Consider the following 23,710-nt stretch of genomic DNA (forward strand, 5'->3'; position numbering starts at 1 on the left):
CCAACAACTAGTTGTCACTAGTTAAATATTATATAAATAAAGGAATAAAGGTGAATTGACTTTACTTGGCATAAATGATTAACAGCATCTCTATTTCTTAATCAGCCCAATTTCTAGAAATCTCTCATTTCTCATTCTTTATTGACTTTAGGCTTTCTTCTTATTGTCACCTCACTGTACTAATTCTTTAAATCAGAATCACAAATGGTCTCACTGCGATGTAGTATAGTCATCATGCTTTACCAGTAATGTACTAGCTTCTGTTCCTACATGAACCTTCCTCATGCTATCCTGGGAATTTGAATAGGTATCCTCCTGGTTGATTGTCAAGTCAATCTCCCAACAATTCTGAGCCCAAATTATTCCCTTTCCTATTAATTATTGTTACATTTCCACTGAATATTTTCGTGATATCAAGAATTGTTTTCTTGAAGACCTCCTTCTCCATAACAGTATCAGAAAACCTAGTCTGAAAACTTTAGAGGTGATTTTAACAAGTTTCTGTGCTCTTCCTCCTCACTGACACTCACACACACATTAAGCTGGAGTATTTGTCGAGTGAGCAGGCTGTAATGGCAGAGCTCTCAACACCATGTAAAGAGGATGTGAGCAGAGACAAGTGTGTAGTCTGGTGCCAACCAAATATCACACCTCTCTCTTCTCCCTTTTGTCTTTTTTTTCCACTTGTCATTCCTCTTGTTGTCTTTTTCCCATTACACAGCCCCACACACACAGTGTGTGTGTGTGCTGATACCTGCTGAATCAGTGAGCAGGGTGGACTGACCTGTGGGGGCGATTAGATATAACAATGACGTCCAACCAGGACAGGAACTGTGCCCCCCTCTACAAACAGGAAATGGATAATGGAGAACCTTGACCAAGGCGGTCCTGATGATAATGATGAGAATGAGGCATCATTCACATGCAAACAACCTGCCCCCCTACTGACACACACACACACACACACACACACACACACACACACACACACACACACACACACACACACACACACACACACACACACACACACACACACACATATATCATGGTATACAGGGTGTATCAGAGTTTGAGGATGTGACGAACAGCTAAGAGGATGTTAGAGTGCAGTTTTAGCTCTTACGAGAAGAGAGGAAGGGTGGATTTCTGTATCTCCTGTGATGTGTGTGTGTGTGTGTGTGTGTGTGTGTGTGTGTGTGTGTGTGTGTGTGTGTGTGTGAATTGTTCTTAAAACATGGCTGCATATAATTGTCTATAATGTTCAGGCCATTTTGAGTAATATATGACATTTAAGTGTATGTGTGATTGGGTATGAATAAATGCCTAGTAAGAAGTTGTTATATTTGCTATGCTCCAACACACACAGACACACACATTGTCAGTCACACAGCTCTACTGGCACAGTTCTGACGGACAGAGATTTCCACAGCGACAGCTCCTGTCTGGATCTTGTTTCGGCTCTATTTTTACTGTGCGGCCTCTGAAAGGCCTCAAGAATCAGTGTGTCAGTATCCTCACTCCTTTTAGTCCCACGCTGCCATGTTGTTATTTATTAAGACATCATTCATTACTCGAAGCACTGATCCTGGACCAACCTCCACAAACAGTTACTCAGGAACACAGAGCTCGTACCCAGCCGAAAGCCTCAGCTCTGTTTGATCGATGCAGTTCAGGCTGCTCTTAACCTCACTAATGTTCCAGGATGTTTGGCAGGGGAAGAGATTGCTGTGGGTTTTTGGAGGTGTTGATGTATACGGCCTGTCTCTCATCTCCCCCGACACTTCATTTGGATTTGGTGTAAACAACCAAAGAGAGTGTTTGGAGCCGGGGGTGATCAGATGTTTGCGGACATGCTCACGCAAGCAGGAGGCATACATATGTGCGCCCATGAAGAGGATCTAGTCAGTTACAGTAAAGGGGTGGGATAAAAAGCAAGAAAGAAATGGAAAAAAATGGAAAGAAAAACAGAAAGAAAGAAAGGAAAGAACAAACGAAACAGACAATTCAATGATAAAGACTACAGAAGGAATGAAGAAGAAAGAAAGAAGGGAAGAAAAAAAGACACAAACAAACAATTCAATGATAAACACTACAGAAGGAATGAAAAAAGAAAGAAAGAAAGAAACAAACAAACAAACAATTCAATGATGAACACTACAGAAGGAATGAAGAAAGAAAGAAAGAAAGAAAGAAAGAAAGAAAGAAAGAAAGAAAGAAAAAAAGAAAGAAAGAAAGAAAGAAAGAAAAATAAATAATAATTCAAGTAGGGAAAGAAAGAAAAGCTGAAATTAACAAAGTCAAGAAAGAAATTTAAGGCATGATAGAAACAAGGACAAAATTAATAATCACCAAAGAAGTCAAACAATTGTTTACTGACATGTCGCCATGCTGGTAGTATTTGTTTTCTCTGCAACTCTGTGTGTGTGTGCAAATTAACAATAAATTACAACCATAAAAGAAAGAAACAAACAAACAATTAAATTATAAACACTACAGAAGAAATTAACAAGTAAGAAAGATGTAAAAAAAAAAATTACATAGTCAAGGGAAAAGGGAAAAGGATATATAAGTTAAGACAGAAAGAAATAATAAAAAAAATTAAATGAAGTTAAGAAGTCAAAAAATTATAACAAAAGAATAAGAATTCATGCATGGAAAGAAAGACTGAAAGGAACAAAGTCAAGAAAGAAATCTAAGAATTCAATAAAAAGAAAGAAAGAAAGAAAGAAAGAAAGAAAGAAAGAAAGAAAGAAAGAAAGAAAGAAAGAAAGAAAGAAAATTGCAAAGGTATAAGAGGAATAAAACACATCAGGGTGTGCTGTTATTGAAAAATAATTAGCTTCATGGTTTAACAGTAACTCTGCTTCACGTGGAGCTTCATCACATCATCCCATCAGTAATTGCGTTCCTATAATGTATGCGCCTTCCTGTTTTATTCCTTACTTAGCACATGGGCTGTAAAATGACACATTAACACCTTACAATAACACTGTCTTCAAGGTGTGTGTGTGTGTGTGTGTGTGTGTGTGTGTGTGTGTGTGTGTGTGTGTGTGTGTGTGTGTGAGTGACATGGAACAGAGTGAGAAAGAGGGAGATGGTATTGTGTGAGTCTGTGCTTTTAGCTTGTACAGTAGATAAGGTTTGACTACAGCTCACTGCATTTTCAGCCATTTTACAGTTATAGATGATGTTTAGCACAGCTGCAGCAAACACCTACAGTATAATATTATCCATATGATGACTGATTTTATCTGTCAAGTGTTCCTCTGTGGTTCTGTCTTTTTAGTCTGTATATACAACAGTGTGCGACACATTTGAAGGAAGGAAGGAAGGATGAAGGGAGAGAGGAAGGAAGAAGGGAGGGAGGAAGGAAGAAGGGAGGAAGGAAGGAAGGAAGGTGGAAGGGAGGGAGAAAGGAAGGAAGGAGGGAGGAAGGGAGGAAGGAAGGAAGGAAGGAAGGATGGAAGGACGAAGGAAGAAAGGAGGAAGGAGCAAGGGAGAAAGAAAGGAAGGAAGGAGGGAGGTAGGGAGGAAGGGAGGAAGGAAGGAGGGAGGAATGGAGGAGGGAGGCAGGAGGGAGTGAGGAAGGAAGGAGGGAGGAAGGAGGAAGGAAGGAGGGAGGAAGGAAGGAGGGAAGAAGGAAGGAAAGGAGGGAGGAAGGAAAGAGGGAGGGAGGGAGAAAATAAGGAAGGAAGGAAGGAGGGAGGAAGGAAGGAGGCAGGCAAGTAGGAAGGAGGGAGGAAGGAAGGAAGGAGGGAGGGAGGGAGGAAGGAAGGAGGGAGGAAGGAGGGAGGGAGGAAGGAAGGAAGGAAGGAAGGAGGAAGGAAAGAGAGAGGGAGGGAGGGAAGAGGGAATGAAGGAAGGAGGGTGGAAGGAAGGAGGGAGGGAGAAAGGAAGGAAGGAAGGAAGGAAGGAGGGTGGAAGGAAGGAGGGAGGGAGAAAGGAAGGAAGGAAGGAAGGAGGGTGGAAGGAAGGAGGGAGGGAGAAAGGAAGGAATGAGGGAGGAAGGAAGGAAAGAAGGAAGGAGGGAGGAAGGAAGGAAGTCAAGTACCTCAGAAATAACAGAAATTCAAGAAAGAAAAATTAGTTAAAAGAAAGGAAGAAAGAAATACTGTTAGTATTTCATTAATAACAGCAAAACTTAATCATTCAAGCATGAAAAAAGAAAGAAAAGCAAAAATGTAATAAGTCACAAATGAATGATAAGACAAAAAGAAATGTCAAGAACTGAAGAAAGCAGGAAGAAAGAAAAAAAATAAGAAATAAACTACAGAAGTCAAAAATTTTAATGAAAAAAGGAAGAAAGAAAGTAAGAAAAAATATACATGTTAAAAAATGTAATAAAGCCTTTCTATGTTTTTTAAAAGGAACTAAACAAAATCAATTATATCAGGAATGAAATGTAATGAATAAAGTGTACTTAATAAACAAAATTTGAAACAATCTTCAGAATAAACAGGCACACTCAGAGTCACAGTAACCCAGTAGAAGTATCTGAGACTGAGACAGCGTCAGACCTGTTCAGAGGGGTGTCTTTTCTTCCCTCGTTCACCCCCCTCCTCCACCTTCATCTGCGCTCCCTCACTCCCTCCCTTCTCTCCTCCCCTCCCCTCCCTTCCCCTCCCCTCCGCTCTTGTGGATGGTGTAGTGCTCTGTCTTTCCCTCTCAGTCTGCCCGTGCAGTGGACAGGACCAGAAGTGTGTGTTAGAGTGTGAGTGAGTGAGTGTGAAACGTGGATGTTACGGGATCCCTGACAAAGTCTTCAGTCCCTGGACACAGATTCACACTCAGCGCCTTACAGCGAGTGAGAGCCTAAGAGGAGTACACCTTAAACCCTAACACACCTCACACCCCCCTCCACATTCCCAACCACATGGAGCCATGTGAGCTCCTGCCTGCCTCACCGGGAATCTGACTCGGATTGCCTCCTGTAGAGACGCTCACAGCTCTGGATCTGCCTCGGAGCGCAGAGAGAGGAGAGGAGCAACTGCAGAGATCTTCACATTGAAGGGAAGTACTGTTCTCTGGGCGCTGTGGGCCGGGAGCCCCCCGTGGGCTGGAGACCGGCGCTCCAGCACCATGGATTACCTGCTTGGGGTTGTAGTCCTGCTGGGCATGGCGGCTCTGCCCGGAAGAGTGGCCCTGCAGAACCCCAAGAGGAACGTTCCGCGGCTACGGCTCTCCTACAAGGGTGAGTTTTTGGTGAATTTAATGTGTGTCTATTAGAACTTAAGAAATTCTGACCGATCTATCTATCTATCTATCTATCTATCTATCTATCTATCTATCTATCTATCTGTATACATCTTTCTCTCTGTCTGCTGTCTATACAACTCATCCGTTCTGTATATTTTTACCTCTCTGATTTAACCAGCTCCACTCTGTCTCTCTACTCTTTCATTTCTGTCTATTTTCTCTCCGTCCGTCTCTCTCTCTCTTTCACTCTCTCCCTGGCGTACGAGCGTCTATTCTCATTTCGCTCTGACAGATTGTTTCCATATGTTCCGGGAGGTCTCAGGGAATCGTAGTTGTATGTGTTGGCCCATGTTGGGATTTCTCCTCAGGTTTGAACTCTGTGCCCGGTCCCCTGTTTTATAGCTGCCATGCATAACCAAGAGATGTCTCTTGCTGTAACGATCCCGAATAGGCGATCAGTGATCCTATGCTGTATGTGTAAAAAAAAAAAAAAAAAAAAACCCTCACACAGATTCAAGTGCATACATGTTCATATAGCTATTGTGGAAGTGCCCTGATACCCTCATAATCCCTTATGCATTACTGTTAATGTGATGTTGTGTGAGTAAACTGACGTGAATGGTAGCGGTGGTGGGGAACATTATTCTTGGGACAGAGTGCTATTTTGCATGGAGACTGTGGAGAACCAAAAACTAGCTCAACATCTTTTGCAAGCCAGCCCCTTTCCTCTCAAATGGAAATAGGCACAAGCATTTTTGCCATATTTTTGGCCGTTTCTCTTTTATTGTCAGCTAGGCAAGCCGCTGCGGTTCTTTGTCCAGACACACGGCCAAAAGTATATGACTCCACATAGGGTGGCAATCTCTCTTTCTCTCACTCTCTCTATTTTTTTTCCTCTCTCAGTTATTTTTTAAAAGCTTACGTTAGTGCGTATACTCCTTCCAGCATTGGTGTTGATTGTAAGGTTAGTGTGAAGCATTTAGAGATTTACTCCAGTGCAGCCATTAAAACACCCTTTCATTACTTTTATAGATGGCGCGAGTTATTTCGATCCCCGAGCCTACATCTGAAGTGCTCTGAAAATGTGATGGTGTGAGAAATCACACAAATGCGCACAGATTTTTTCGGTTCAAATTCACAGAAAGAATGCCTTGAGAGCAAATATACATAAAAACTTTAGTGTACCAGACTGGAATGTGCTTGGGATCTGTACTTCAGCATGTGTTTTTCAGAGAAGAAAAAAAAATAGCCGCAAGGCTTTAATATGAAAAAGGTGCATGTCCACCTGTAGCCAATCATATGCCTCTTAGAACTAATACCACTGCTGGGATGGCCCAAAGGATTGTGGGAAATGCGTTTTGACATCAAAGCGGCTGCTTTCTAATGAACACAAAAAAAGAGAGAGAAATAAATAACCCTTGTCTGCTACCTTATTTGTTATTCATCATTGATATGACACAGAGGGAGTGGTAGAGTATGAATAATTGACAGATAACTTCACACATTAGGATTCCAAAAGGACTTAATGGAGATGAGACTGATGTAATGAGAAAAAAACCCCACTTCAGTGCCATGCTTGGTACAAAGATACCCAGTTTGTGTGAGAGAATGGACGAGAGACCCTGTGTCTGAATGAGAGAGAAAGAGAAAGAGAGTGGATCTGGATGTGCTTTTGGTGAGCGAGATGTGAAGATAGAGCCAGGCTAAGATAATTAGACACCTGGCCATGGTGATAGAGTTACTGTATGTGTGTGTGTGTGTGTGTGTGTGTGTGTGTGTGTGTGTGTGTGTGTGTTATTGAGTGGTCCACAGGTGTTTGATGGCTCTTTTGATGCCTTGCAGAGTGACAGATCGGCGTTCACACCCACACGTTGTTTAAGTGCCAGCAAGAGAGACGGACAGAGGGATGGAGAGGGAAAGAGAGAGTGGCTTAATGAAAGGAGCCGGCAGACAGTAGCTGGCCAGACGAGGCTGGTCGTTAAGTGAAGTGTCATTCATTCGCACTCCCCCCTGTGAATACAGCATAGTAATTAAGCCAAATAAATTTGCCGAGCCACTCTCAAGGGACGCGCTCTTAAACAAGCGTGAGGAGAACCCACTCTCTAGGGAGGGCTGGTCTCTTTTTCTTCACAGACACATACAAACTATGCAGATTTATCATGGCTTGTATCATCCGTGACAGCCAGTAACGGCAGTGTTCCCTAGGGGAAGGCCTGTCAAACAATCTCTGAGATCGCAGTTGTTGAGCGATGGCCACGTGATGGATACTCTTCTCTGTATGCTGGCCCTGTAATTATCCCAGCAGCCTTTTCTTTTTCACCCTGTTGTTGCTGTTGGCTGGGGCTGAAAATTGCTACTGTCAACATTATCGTTGCATTGTATCACACGTTATGCATGGTGCTCCCTCACACTCCTAAATTAAAACCCGGGTTTTGTGCTTCAGTACTTCACTCAGGTGAAAGGTTTGCCCATCCACCTTGTGATGCCATCACATAAGTAGAGCAACTCCTCTCTTCTGCTCTTCTCTCCCTGTCTGGCTCCTACTTAGTGGAAATGAAAACAGTGCCCCCTGCAGGCAGCAGCATGTGTGTGCATCCCACTGAGACGTAGGTTTATTTAACAGGGCAACCCCGTCGCCGAGTCCTGGCCAACTAGCATGCGCGGAGGAGTTTAAAGAGCTTGTGAAACAACCTGATAATTACTCACTGCAGAGTAATTATGCAGGGCCTCCCATCTCATTACCCTGGCCAGAACCATCCTGGGATTGATTGGGATGGCGCTGGAACGGGGAGCCACTGTGAGTCATCAGAATTCAGCCGAAATCTTCCGAAATAGACACTGGGTGCAGTCTGGACGAGGTCTGTAATAGCGACTGCTCGCTTGTTGACAAAGGAAGTGCCGGATGGCACCAGCCCAGACTTCAGGGATGGAAGCTATTATACAAGAAGGCATTTGCGTTGTTCTCTATGTCTCCCAGTTCACTCTCTCACAAACACTCTTTCTGAACTGTTCACTCTGTCCCAGCCTTCACCACCAAGCCACAGCAGTTAACAATATCAGTTCAGTCTGTCTTCCTTTCTGACTCTCTCTCTCTCCCTCTCTCTCTCTCTCTCTCTCTCTCTCTCTCTCATTTTATCTGTTTAAGGGTATTTGTTTGTTCTGCATTGTCTGGCTCATAATAGGAAAAGAAATCTCTAGATATCCCACCATCCACTTTGTAATTCATTGTTCCATGAGTGGGATGTTGCTGCCTCACAGCTCCAGGGTCTCTGGTTCAATCCTGGTTTAGAGTCTGTGTGGCATTTCTGTGGTTTCCTCCTACTTCCCATAAACATACTGGTAGGTGGATTGGTGACTACTGGATCCACTGCGGTTACTGAAGATGAATGAATGAATTATAATATCACAGTGCAAAGAATTCCACACTCCCCAAGGAATTCTGACCAATCCTGTCTGCTTCCACAGAAAGTTTGACCAATCATGCATGTTCCATTTATTTTTTATAGTTATTTTGAAAAAAATCTATATATTAAAGTAGGTAGTTTCTGAAGATAAATGAATGGATGCATGAATGAATGTGGTGTCCTGTGAGCTTTGTATCTGATCCAACAAGTTAATCTCTTAAATCATCTCTCCTTTTCTTTTAAAGACATTTGATGACACCCAGACGGGGTAGGTTTGGTGAGGGGGAACTTGAAAGACTGGTCAAATTTGTTTTTACTGCAATCACAATTCACCTCAGGCAGACAGCAGACAACTTTCAAATTGCTCCTTTAATTAAAACGCAGCATTATGCAAATAGATAGATAGATAGATAGATAGATAGATAGATAGATAGATAGATAGATAGATAGATAGATAGGTGAATGGATGAATGGATGAATGGATGGATGGATGGATAGATAGATAGATAGATAGATAGATAGATAGATAGATAGATAGATAGATAGATAGATAGATAGATAGTATCTATAGATTCTAAATTTAGTTTCCATTCTTTGGGTGCACCTTCAAAAGTAAGAAAAAAGAGAATGGTGAATCAGCACTAATAGGACGTAGGCATTATTAAAGCTGACCATCCGTCCATCCATTTTCTGTACCGCTTATCCTACACAGGGCCATGGGGGAGCCTGGAGCCTATCCCAGGGGACTCAGGGTACGATGCGGGGGACACCCTGAATGGGGTAACGATCCATAGCAGGGCACAATCTACAATGCTTTTCTTTGGACAGGGGGAGGATGGCGCATGGGGAGAACATGCTAACTCCACACACACACGGGGCGACGGCTGAAAGCTGACCAGTAAACTCTAAAATGTAATTACATACATCCTAAATGGCAGACTAATGACAAAGTTAAAGAAATGCAGTACATATTTATGAATTTATTATCTTTACTATGATTAGAAAGAAAGAAATTTAAATTAACAGAAAAATGACAAATATTTTGTACATTGGTGGAGGATTTGTCAAAATTTTGAAATTTTTTCATCTTTTTCCTCTCTGCATCATCTTCTCTTTCTTCCTCTTCTGTACCTGTATACATCCAAGGATACTTCTCTTGGATTAGAAAGTGGATTGAAGTTAAGTGTATGTGTTGTGTGTATCTGGGCTGAGAATTAGCTTTCTTTGCTGAAAGATCTTCAGGCTTGACCTTTTTACTGAACTGTCTTGGGTTCAATTAAATCTTATCAGCCCCAATTTGGCATAATTATATAATTTCCTCTATGAGGTAGACCTAGATATATAGATGGTAACGTGCATTAGTATGTACACCTGTGTCTCATGAGTTGTAGATCCGGTTACAGACTGAACATTGGGTGCAGTGTGGCAGGAAAGCGTGCACCTGTCTCAGAATATCAGTAACCATAGAAAAGCACTTTGGGAGTATTGAATGTCACAAGGCTTGTGTGTCTGTGTGTGTTTGTGTGAATATGTCCCAAGTAAGAACATTTTAGATCTATCCCAATGGTGCTATGAGAAAACCCATGGCCTTTCCCTCATTCTTCTCCAACCACAGACTTTCTCCCTGTAGCGTCCAGGATATTAGTGATATTAATGATGTCCTACTCTCTCTCTCTTTCTTTCTCTCTCTCTTTCTCTCGCTCTCTCTCTCTCTCGTTCTCTCTCTCGTTCTCTCGCTCTGTGTGTGTGTGTGTGTGTGAGTCAGTGTGTAATCTAGGACGCTAGGGAGGAGAGTTAAGTTCTGTCTCAGCAGTGTCTGGCTGCATGCTCTGTGGCCAGAGGCGTGCTTCGAGCAGTCTCTGTGGTTTGCCTGGCATGTCCAGGGCACATTCAGGAGTAATTAAACACTTCCGCACACTCTCCAAGCAGCACCGCTTCATGATAACATGCCAGTACTGTTTCACAGCCTTAAAGAGAGGAGTTCAGCAAGGAATTGGGAATTTTTAGACATACTAATGAATGTGTATGCAAGCAGAAGAATGCATATACACATAGAGACTAATTTCTGAACAGCTTTTGGATCTTCTGTCAAGTTCGCATTATTTGAGATTGTTGTCTTGTTTCAGGACGCAGCCCCATTTCATTTTTAACTTTACTATACTTTCTATAAACTTTATAAAACTATACAATTTTTAACTGTCCATACTTTGTAGATAAATTGTAAAATAGAGCTATATATTTCTTCTCTTGTTTCACGTGTGAAATGATTAATTTGTAATAATAATAATAATAATAATAATAATAATAATAATAATAATAATAATAATAATCTCATTTAAAAGTAAATGAAGCATGTGTAAAAAAAAATCACATGGAAAATGAAATAACGAGAAAAATTTTAATCATGTGAAAAAAAAAGGGTTATTATGCACATGTGGATTTCATGTGACATTTCTGTAAAAATTTCACCCAGAATCCATGGGGGATGTAAACTTTTGCACTCAGCTGTATTTATCTCCAGGTAAATAGATGCTAGGCTTCACCTCACTGATTGCACTGTTGCCTCGAGTAATCTTTCTAAGCCATAAATCACTCCAACTCATACACACTGTCTTTTGGGGGCTATCTGCTACGCTGATTATGTTTCCTGTTGGTGTCGTTGGGAGTCGAATGACTCTGCGGGTGTCTGCTTCCGCTCAACCGCCTGTCCTGAGCTGTCAATCAAAACGCCTTCATAGCCTGGCGCACAGCTCCGTTACCGAGGTTACTGACACAAACCTGCAGCCAGAGCATGATATATGAAGAGAGGTTTAAGCAAAAGAGAGCTTAAGCCAAGCATAGTGAAGCAAAACTAGAGTCTCAGAGAGACATACAAACCAGCATGTTAAGCGATGGTCCAAGTTTCCAAAAGCTTAGTGAACTCTGGCATTGAACAAACACTGAACAAAACCGCACCACACACTTTGCCTGCTAAGCACTGGAGAGGATGTGAGTGAGCTGTCTGGCAGTGAAACTGGGGCCAAAACCGGGTCAGGGGCTGACGCGTGGTTTGAAGTGCGCCATTGTTCTTACTCAAATAAATAGGTAGCGCCCAAAACCATCGGCTTTGCTTTTTATTCTTTTTTTTCATCCTCTCTCTCTCTCTCTCTCTCTCTCTCTCTCTCGTTGCTGAATGCCGAGTGGCAGACTGCGCAGACATAGAGGAGCCCTAAAACACACAGAACACACAACTGCAAATGGGCTGTTTTGACTGATTGAAAGTGTCTTACAATAATCTTGTGTGTAATAACTCTTGTCTGTTTTCCCACTGAACAATCTTAGCAGATCAATCCCACTGCATCCCACTGAAAAGAATTTTACAGTTGTAGGAACTTTATGTTTAAAGCAAACTGAGAGCCATGGACCCAGGCATCCACGAAGCACATACAGGGGGTCTGTAATGGCTTAATTTTGTTACACTGGTGAAAATCACAGCAAAGTTGTTATATTTATGATTGAGTTCTCATAGTTATTTGCTCAACTGAGTGGTTTACTGAACGGTATGGTTTTAATGCAAGCCTTGCTAACTCAAAGTCAATTAGGCCTGTAAATAATGTCAACTTAAATGTCACTACCAGGGGTGGCACCACTGCTCAAGTGGTGGGGAGGAATTTTTGTCTGAGAGGAGAAGTACATCTGTCATTTGTCTATAAAAACATACAGATTACCTATGTATTTTGCTTTTAGTTCTATATGGAGCCAGGATCTGATTATAATACAACAACAGGGCACAACACACCTTTTAATAGAGGTTTCTCACTGAAGTAACTGTCTGTTTTGCTAAACATTTTTCCAGCAAGCCTTGCTTACTTTATTCATAGAATGCCATGTGAAGAATGTTCCTGTAATTGATTAAGAAAGCAGATTAAGTGCATATGTCACATGATTATTAAGCTCCAGTGAGCGCCAAAACATGGTTAACCCTTTGTCGCCCATAGGAGATCACCTTCAGAAGAATTGTCAACCCCCTACTAACCACCCCCTCTCCCTCCCCCCCAGCTGAACTGGAAGTATTGACTGGTTTTTCAACTGAGTCAGAACTGTCTGTTATTGCCTGAAGTGCAATAAGTAGTTTGAAAAGTGCCGGGTCAAATGCCAGCAAGCCCCTATTGCTCAGGTGACCCTGGTCACTACTTTTAATCAAAGTGTGTTAATAATAAATACATAGCTTCTAATACTGATTATTGATCATATTTAAGTAATGAACCTAATATTAGAATAGTTGGATTATGGTCATAAAATAAATTTGTACTGAGGAGGTCCGTTGATTTATATATATTTATAGTTAAAGGAATGAACATCTGGGACGTAGGAACTTTGTGTGTGCAACATTCTAGTAACACTGTGAAGCAAGCCAATATTTGAGCGGATGTTTTTAAAATGTAAAAGGAACATAATATTATAATATTAATATTATATCCTAACCATCTTAGACCCTGTTGAATGCTTATTGAATGTTCTCATCATGTTCTCTGGCAGATGTGTTGTTGTAGGTTTGTATGAAAGCAAGTGAGACAGACAGAGAGATTGTGTGCTTTGCATTTCTTCAGCTTAAATGCAGAACTTAACCTCTATTTGGTTTCAAATCTAATCAATCAGCCAAGACAAGTTTGGGTTTAATCGGTTGCTTCTTTTAATTTTGCATTGTATCTGCAAGAAAACTAATAACAAATCTTTATCACCCAGTAATCTTTGTGGTAACACTACTGCAAATCAAGCTTCAGACTAATTGACTGGCTTTCCACACTTGCATTTCTTTTAACCCCTGTGACACAATGAGCTTTTTGGAGCAAAATATATAATTATTGACAAAAGTTCACGGCATGCCATCTGTAAAAGTTATACAAGAGTCTGCTTGAATTGGTCAGTGGTGAGTAAACATGAAAGTAGGCGGTTATTGGCTGCACTTGATAACAAAACCTACCAGACTTTATTGCAAAAGCTAGAAGTCTAGCTAATGAGTCTATCAGACACCAGACATTTCTTAGCTGATCGACTTTCATCATTGTGATAATGTCCTTTTTGAATGAACAATTCCTTTAAAAATCATATCATACTCATAAAGATGTTTGCCAAGATAAGATATATAAGCACAGACACATTGTGTTTTGTGAGTGTGTGTGTGTGTGTGTGAGAGAGAGAGAGAGAGAGAGAGAGAGAGAGAGAGACTGTTTAATCACAACCCATTTGCAGGCTACCTCTTGTGATGACCTTTGTGAAAGAATGTCTTCTTTCTGAAGTTCAAGCAGCAGTCACACTCTCACACTCTTTAAGCTTAGAGAAGGCAGAAACTCACCGAGCTGACAGATCTTGTGCCAGAACGGCAGGAGTGAAAGGTGCGAGGCAGATGGGGCAGAGGGAATGTGAATGAGAAAAAGAGGAAGCAAATTACAGTACAAATCTTAGGTAAAAGAATAGAAATGAAAATGGCTAAGGTCTTAAAAGAAAGAGAAAAAGAGAGAGAAAAATCTCTGTGCATATAAATATACTTTTTTTTTTTGCATTTGCATATATTTTCTAAATCTGTGCGAGAAAGATTTTAGTTAATGACTTCTCTGGCTACCAGCTCTGTTTCTCCAAGCAACAAAATGTCTGTATTCAGATTTGAACCAGAACTTGGCATGGTCTAGACCAGAAGGTTTGTTTTGTTGTTGGACCTTTCTGGCAACATTGCTATCTAATGTGACTGAGTGAGCTAGGGAACTAGAGATGCACCGATATTAAATTTCTCAGCCGATACCGATAACCGATTATTCAGAGTGATATCGGCCGAGTCCGATATTTCTGCCTTTTATACCTTCTTATAAATTAATAATAATTCAAACTGCAGTTTTGTTGTCATTCCACACAAGAGACATCATGTTTACACACAGCATGAAATCGATGTGTTTTCCCGCCCTCTTTTGATTGACAGGATATAATCGGCCCTGATCATCGGATTATCGATTTAGCGGGAAAAATAGCCTTTATCGGCCCTTACATCGGTGCATCTCTATAGGGAACTACAGTCTCTTTCAAAACAATGCCTTTCCCACATCAGGGAACTGTTGTTTACATTTGAGAATGATAGTCACCTAATTACAATTTATCAGAGTTACTCTAGTATTTGGTTTTGTTACATTCCAGGAAGATCAGAGAAGTTTACTGGACATGTTGTTAGATTCTGTTAGAAGCTGGGAAAAAAGTGCTGCTGCTGTTCACACTCGGGTCTTTTAAGTGGCGTTTCATTATAATGCTTGTGTGATTTTCCTGGAGGATTTTCTTTTATTAAAAATGTCATTTGAAAATGTCAACAACAAAAAAACATGCACAATAACTGTGCAAATTAATATTTTTAATTTGAATAATGCTTTGCACAGCATCTGGTCTGCATGTGCTTTATGGAGTAAGGGCTCTACTGATAAAAGCATTTTTGTATGTGTGTGTGTGTGTGTGTGTGTGTGTGTGTGTGTGTGTGTGTGTGTGTGTGTGTGTGTGTGTGTGTGTGTGTGTGTGAAATTGGGGGGAAACATTTTTTGTGATTTTTTGTTAGTATGGTAGAAATGTGGTTTTATTTTGGAGCTCACTAAAGCAATGTTTAGTTTGGACTACTTGAGGAAACTACTGACAATTAATGTTGATGTGATCAGTACTTATTATAAAACAGTCATCGTTTTCTCTACAGGAGAAATCTAAAACTTAGTATTTACTGCTTTGTTAATAGGAACACAGTTAATTGTTCCTCCAAACACAATTCTTGCATAATACACTAGTTTTTAGTAGTTTATAGGAATGACGTAAATGTGAATGAAGAAGTACTCCTTCATTCCTGGTTAGTTCCTGCATAGTTACCTATGAATTCTGGGACAGTATTATAAAGTGTTACTTGCCCCACCTCTCTGTTAATTTGAATAATAATAATAATAGAAACAATATTTTTTATATTCCTGCTCCAGCATTTTATCCCCCCTCCCCTTTCAACTTTGACATGTAATTTGTTGCTTGCAGAATACTTTCTACACAGATTTTTCTGCTATCTTTGAAAACCTGCCTATGACATCTAATGTCATATCTTCCTGTAGCCATACATACAGGAAGTGATCAATTCTAGACAGAAATTAAGGCCTGTTGGGAAAATCTTAATCTATACTTTTTTTCTTTAAATCACACTGGAACATAAAAATAATGTTATTAACCAGTTCAATACTTTTGTTCATGGTTTGGATTACATATTTTTATTCCCTGTAATGTTTATAATCCCTGTGTACCCCACCAGTTGAGTTCAATTTGGGAGATCATCGTGGTTTCTATTTACTCAAGAGCATTTGAACAAATGTTTGTTCACTGTGAGATGGATCATTTGGGGCCTTTACAAATGTATTCCAGCTTTCTAACGGCATGAGATCCATTTGGGACGTTTCTGTACTACGTGCTTAATGGCTGTTGCCACATACACAAGGTAGTCAAAAAGCTGCTCCTTATTCCAGCCTCTGTTCTGTGATGTACGCACAATTGTCCTGTATTCCCTATGGGGGCATTTACTTAACCAGTGATAGATGAGCTCTCATTTTCTCTCTCTCTCTCTCATTCTCTCTCAATCACTCTCTCCCTCTCTCTCCTTTTCTCCAAGCTCACAGATGTCCAGAATCAAATGCAGATGGCTACTACAGCAGCACGTCGATCTGAGCTCTAGAGACTCACTGCAGCCTCTACGTGTCACTGATCATTATGATTCATAGACAGTCTGTGCTGAGCGCTGTCCAAGCATTGCAGAAATGTTCGCTTCTCCGCCGGAATAGGCAGAGGTGCCGGGAATGGACTGAGTGGGGATTTTTCACAGTCTGGCAATGATTACAGAGAGCCTGGCTTTCCTTAACTTCACCTCATTTACCTCTTCTACACTCCTACATCTCCACATCTCCTGCTCTGCCTTCTCTGTCTTTACACTTTGGTAACATTACTGTCTATAACAGCAGTTTACTGTAGTTTTACTAGTTAAACCTGTTCTCATTAAAATCCCAATGATATGACTGGTTGTATGAAGTTGTAAGAAAAAGTATAAACACTAACTCTGCCCCTAACCAGAGGTGGAAAGCAGAGCAACATTTGCTATGACTAATTTCAGTGTTGCAGCTTTTTCACATTGTGAAACTTTGTATATATATATATATATATATATATATATATATATATATATATATATATATATATATATATATATATATATAGTTCTGAGAGCTACAGAACTGAGAAATGTTTCTCTTGTGCGTGTATTTCAACTACAAGCAAAGTTGTTGCATTTTCAATCTTATTTCATTGCAACTGCAGTTCAGAAGCATCACAGGCATTTTGATGGCCGGTATCTGATTACAATGTGTACTGAATTAAGCTCATGTCAATGTCAATTTCTCTGCAGAACACAGCTTTTCAACAACATGATCAAAACATGACATTCACTGTGTGAGGAAATCACACTTAGCTAGCTAGGTTTTAGACGATTTTAGGCAGACTGACTGTTTTTACCACTGGGTTTGTTGAACTGGCTCTTTACCCAACATGATCTTTGCAGAAAGATAGATAACCAATATATATATATATATATATATATATATATATATATATATATATATATATATATATATATATATATATATATATACAGAGGTCAAAAATTGGTCCGAAACACGCATTCTTTATTTTTATTTTATTATCCACATTTTAGAATAATAATAAAGTCATCAAAACTCTAGAGTAACACAAATGTGAATTATGTCATGATAAAAAATCCAAAATAATTCAAAAATAATATAATATTTAGACACCATTTTCACCTACAATTTCCAGAAATGTATTTTTGGAATTTTCTCAACTAATTTCTTGAGGAATCTCCCTGAGATGCTTTTTAAACAGTATTAAAGGAGTTCACACCTACGCTGGATTCTTATCGACTGCTTTTTGGAATATTTCACTCCAAATCATCCGTTTAAAAAAAAATGTAAATAAAATGTTAGTTTTCTAATGAATGAAATTAATACGTTGGCACAATGAAACACCGATTTCAAACATTTAATCATATAACTTCAGTTCAAAAGGTTTTTAGGATCATGAGAGACATTTCAGTCGAGTGTCTCCAAACTTTTGACCGGTAGTGTATAAATATACTAAGCAAACAAAGAAACGTCCTCTCACATTCGACTGCTTCTATTTCCAGCAAATTTCATAACATGTGTAAATATTTGTATTAACGTAAAAACATTCAACAACTGAGACATAAACTGAACAAGTTTCACAGACATTTGATGAACAGAAATGGAATAATGAGTCCCTGAACAAAGTGGGGGTCAATATTAAAAGTAACAGTCAGTATGTGGAAGCCTCCAGCTGTTTTAATTACCACAGTGCATCTCATCCTCATGGACTGCACCAGATTTCTCAGATTTCTTGCTGTGAGATGTTACTCCACTCTTCCACCAAGACATTTGCAAGTTCTCAATCACGTCTGGGGGGACACATGGTTACATGTGGTTTGCCACTGCAAGGAAGATCAGCTGTCCTTCCTGTCTTAGGTGTCTTACATTACAGACATTGCAGTTTATTGCTCTGGACACATCTGCAGTCCTCATGCCTCCCTGCAGCAGGCCTATGGCATGTTCACGCAGGTGAGCAGGAACCCTAGACATCTTTCTTCTGGTGTTTTTCAGAGTCAGTCGAAAGGTCTCTTTAGTGTCCCAAGTTATTGTAAATGTGACCATAATTGTCTACCGCCTGTAAACCGTTCGTGTCTTAAGGACTGTTCCACAGGTGCATGTGCTATAACTGTTTATAGTTCATTGAACAAGTATGAAAAACTTTGTTTAAACCCTTTCCAATAAAGATCTGTAAAGCTTATTTGGATTTTACAAAATTGTCTTTAAAATACAGTCTCCTGAAAGAGGGATGTTTCTTTTTTTGCTGAGTTTATATGTGAATGAACATGATTTTTTATAAGTAGTGTTCATAACACATTATATCACCAATACCCAATAAACCAAGCCTACTTTTCTATAATGCCTTATGAGACCTGATGTGTGTTTTTCCCCCTTAACATATGATCTATACCAGGGAGATTATCAGGAAATCATGTGCCTATGACTGCACATAATCCACTAGCAAACTGTAACTGAATTTATTTGGTACTGGCAATTTAAAGTGTTATAAACACTGTTTATAATGCGTTCAGTTCAAATATTAGAAATTAAAAAATATATACATTACAAACATTGCTATAAACTATAATGCCTTTTCATATATATTTATAATGTGTTATTCAAAAGTCATTATACATGTAGGCTACACAGAATGTATTACCAAAATGACTTTCTGTACTTTGTTACTATATTTAAGTACATTGTAACAAATCTCAAAAATCATAATATGTTTTTATTTTCCCCAGTTACTAGACAATCATATTTCTGCATTTTAACTTTTTTTTTATTTATATTTACAGCATCCAATGAAATTTATGACAGTCTGTATCATTGTATACTATGAGCTTTGCACAAGTAGTCTCACTTATTCTTCACACATTAAAGTTACCTGAACGCAAAAATTGAGTATGAATTCAAACAATCGAGGGCATGTGAATTGTCATTGTCTTAGTTAAAATACATATTTTTACTTTACATACTTGTGTACGTTTAGGTGAAAACATTTTTTAACTTTCATTTACGTAATGTGTAAAATTTCTTAAAATTCATAGTTTCACTAAAATATTATTTTTCTGCCCCAAACTCTAACTTTAACTTTTATATCTTTTCTGACAAATTTCGAATAATGCAAATTTGCAAGTGTGAGGCCCATGTTTACAAATTTATAAATGAATATATGTATATGTATATCATGTATATGTATACAGGTCATTGGGGCATGTGTTAGACAAATAAATGGTCATTGGTAAATGCTTGATTGTTGTAGAAAACACAAACAAATGTAAGTTTACACACTGTACAAGACCAGCTATCTATGTGTCATGCAAACATTTAAATAAATTCTTTTCATATTTATCACATTAATGATGTGTTCGTGCAATTTTAGTCTATGGGTCAATTTGATGCCTGACATTCATAAGATTAGAACTGTTTATTTGAAGAACTTTCCAGTTTTGCTAAGTGAGGATGGTGTTAGGAAGTGACTGAAGATTTTATTCATACAAGTCATTGTGCAACAGTGTATGTTCAAAGTCCAAGTCCATACTCCATCCATGTCTCAAGTTTATAATAATGATTATAAATGATTACTTGCTTGTATTTAATCATTTGTAAGTCACTTTGGATAAAGCGTCTGCTAAATGAATAAATGTAAATGTAAATGATTATGAGATTCAGCCAGTGGCGTGCAAGGCCACATTCAGAATCCTGCAGTTTTCCCACAATGCCTAATTATAAGTGACTATAGTGTGATATTTCAGAATCTGACCTAATCACTCATTAAAGAAATACTGTCAGGAACTCTCACAAATTGCTTCCACAGATAAAAACAGAAATGCTGCAGAAACAAGATGAAGATATGGAACTGTAGTCAAGCATCTTGTGTTCTTATCAAGGAGCCAATAATACTGTCCATAGACTCATTTGTCTTTCTCTTTTTTCTCTCTCTCTGTCTCAGAAATGCTGGACTCCAGTAATCTAGTGACTTTCACTGGAATAACAAACAGTTCAGGTTACGACACATTTCTAATGGATGAGGAGCGAGGGAGGTTACTAGTAGGAGCAGAGGACCATATTTTCTCTTTAGACCTCGTCAACATTAACAGAGACCTCAAACAGGTAATAATTACACACTCACATGCACACGCGCATGCACACACAGAAATACTTCTCTCTTTGGCTTACCACTTTTAAAATAATAGTATTGGCATTGAGTGTTTTGGTTTCATTTCCAATGGATTGTATTGCATTCAAGCAAATGAGCATTATATATTCCAAAACCTCAGTGAAGAATGCTTAATTATATATTACTTTTGAAAAAAATGTTCATCCTCCAAAGTCATGCAAAAGCTGTGTATGCAACCTTTCGTTTGTGTGTACTAGGATATAGTTATTATTGCCAAAGAATTGTACCACACCACCATACTGGCATGAGTCCACCACTTTGTAGAGGGCAGTATGGCATTTCAAATACAAGCCTGTCATTTCATTGTAGCAAATCATATAAGTGGCATTGGTAAAACCCAAAGCAGGGCAAGGAGAGTTCATAGGAGCTGATTAAAGAGGGGGAATGAAATTAACACAGTTGGAACTTTATGCCATATGTAGTTAATCAGCCAGGACGTGATTGGGATCTGAAAGTCCAAAAGGTTTGCAGTCAAGCTTCAAAGCTAATGTTTCTGTTGCCAAAAATGCTACCAGTTTAGTTTCATAAAATAGTAGAATAAAAAAGTAGAATAAAAAAAATGGTATTAGGCAAGGAATATCTGAGAAACAAGTTAGTTCCTGTAATCACTTACATTATAGCAGCTATAAATGGTCATTTCCTCACCAGCGTCTCTTTCTTCTCTCTCATGCAGTTAATAAATTCCATTTTGTCCTGAATATTTTCCCTTTCGGAAAACTTACTGACCATTACAGCGCACTGACACTGAAGACTCCTTCCATAAATGTTACAGGAAACTTCACCATATAAACGATATGTGTTTCTTTGTCCAATTAGAAGACATTTTTTATGTTTATTATTAGTCTTATATTATATTGAGAGTTAAACAAGTCCCCCCCTGTGTGAGTTGTTACTATAGAAACAATAACATATCAGAATCAGTGCATTAATATAAACCTGTGATTTGAAATACAGCAAGCACTATTGTCCGAGCTGATGTAGAAAATTCTATCAAATCAGAATCAAGAATTCAACAGCACTGTGGTCTAAGGTATATTATCATCCAAATCAGTTCTAATATACAATTTTGGCCAAATTTCCTACCAGATCATGTGCTGAGTCAGCTCAAACTTCAAGATGGCACCTCCTGCTACTACTGTTTAGCTATGTGATACAATTTCAGATCATACAGTGAAAAAAAAATACATAAAGTATGTTTAAGATGCTGAAAAACACAACTCCATTCAAAGTGAGTGTGTGATGATGTAGACATTTGGGTTGTGCAACGCTTTCCTTATACTTCTTTTGCTGAAGAAGCAAATATCTGACACCAACCAAGCCTTGGGAATATGGGTAGGGGAATCAGTGTGAAGACACTATAATGTTGACTAAACTATTAGATTTGTTTTAATGATCCTGAAGCAGAATTCAGGTGAGTTTAAAAGAAAAGAGCAGGAAGTGATCAAAAGACATTCATGTCATGAGTTTAAACCAAGGATTACCACAGTAGTCCAGCTCTTTTTTCCCCCATGTTTTCCTTCAGCCTCTCTTCTGTTCAACATTTTCCCATCTGTACTCAGTGAGATCTACATTCCAGTAAAGCTATCGTTCTCTCTCTCCTTCCCTCCTTTCCATTTCTTTGGGTTCTATTACTTTAACATTCTCACATTATTTCTGTCTCTTATTTCTTCTCTCTGAGTCTTGAGAGGCTGTTAGTCTGCATCACAAATCAATTAGTTGACATAGAGAGGGTTAAAGGAATACTTCAGTGTTGTTGTTGTTTTTTTAACCTAGTCTGTAGTTTACAGGTGATCACCATGATCACCATCACCAAGACACATTTTAACCTCTCTCTGTACTGATAAATATATAGAGTAAGCCAAAAGCACTTGGAAATCTAAATAGCTTATGCTTTTGTGTTATCTGTTTTTGTTGTATCCATAGAGTGCATTGTACATATTTGTCCCTTTGAAAAAGTAGGCCCATCTCTGAAAGGACCAATTATAATCTATTCATTTATCCTCTGTAAGCTTTATCCTGGTCGACATCAGGATGAATCCGGAGCCTTATCCAGGGAACACTAGGCATGGTATACACATCTAGGGCCGGTTTAGTATAGCCAATTCACCTACTAGCATGTTTTTGGGAGAGGAAAGGAAACAAAACATGGTAACACATTACAGTAACAGTACATGAATAATCATGCACTAATACCTGAATTAATACTTACTTAAATATGAACTAATGATGAGTTAAGGCATGTACTAATCACAAACTAATGAAGACCTAACCTTAACTACGACATGAGTCTTAAGTATTCATGTGTGAATAACGATCACCTTAAATACGTTAGTACATGTTTATTAGTTAAAGCATTAATTAAAAAAAAGAGCTCTTTAAGAACGAATGTGAATCAAACATGCATCGTTTCAAATTGTTTATTATCGAACGTAGAAAGACGCATTAATAATAAACATCAATAATTTCATCTCAACCAGTGCACACACATTTTGAGGGGCAGTGATCCAAGACTTGAGCAATTGCACACGAAAGAAATGAGTGAGAAATGAGACTAAAGCACAGGAAAATAATTTTATAGAACACTATTTTTAAATGTTAATAGATAATCGTTTCTGCTAAATGAACAAATACTGTATTACTGTATTCATTTCACCCTTGTGGGCAAAGGAGCAGTGGGATTTAAAGAGAAATGGATGGAGAATGAAGCAAAACGGATTGAGATGAAATGATTGGTGTTCTACATTCGATAAGGAGGATCAATGTAAAGCGCCATCCAATGATGTTTGTGTACGCAGCTGCATACTGTACAGCAAATGATATAAACAATTTGAAATTATGCACATTTAATTCATATTCTTTATTAAACAGCATGTTTGATTTAGTTTGCCCCTACGTGTTGATTAACTAATAAATATGTACTAGCAGGTACTTAAGGTGGACGTTATTCTCGCATGAATTCATAAGACTTATGTCGTGGTTAAGGTTAGCGCTTCATTAGTTCGTGATTAGTGCATACCTTAACTCATCATTAGTTCCTATTTAAGTAAGGATTAATTCAGGTACTGCATGATTAATCATGTACTGTTATTGTAAAGTGTTACCCAAAAAGCTGCCCTTAGACTTCCATTACAAGTGAGTTTCCAGTCAAGAGGTTTTCTGTTCTTCTCATATTATAGGGAAACATGTTAAAATTCTTGTCTGTTGTAATCATACCTACA

General features: G+C 38.8%; 1 protein-coding gene across 1 annotated transcript in view; it reads left to right on the forward strand.

Moving 5' to 3' along the window:
* The first annotated feature begins 4,656 nt into the window (after nt 1–4,656).
* Nucleotides 4,657–23,710, forward strand: part of sema3aa (sema domain, immunoglobulin domain (Ig), short basic domain, secreted, (semaphorin) 3Aa) — a 43,132-nt gene continuing 24,078 nt past the window's right edge. Inside the window, exons 1-2 of the mRNA XM_017494724.3 lie at nt 4,657–5,194; nt 20,265–20,425. Coding sequence (XP_017350213.1) covers nt 5,083–5,194; nt 20,265–20,425 — 273 coding nt within the window. The 5' untranslated portion in view covers nt 4,657–5,082. The remainder of the gene's footprint in view (nt 5,195–20,264; nt 20,426–23,710) is intronic.

This window comes from Ictalurus punctatus, chromosome 19 (assembly GCF_001660625.3).
Source record: "Ictalurus punctatus breed USDA103 chromosome 19, Coco_2.0, whole genome shotgun sequence".
Taxonomy (NCBI): Eukaryota; Metazoa; Chordata; class Actinopteri; order Siluriformes; family Ictaluridae; genus Ictalurus; species Ictalurus punctatus.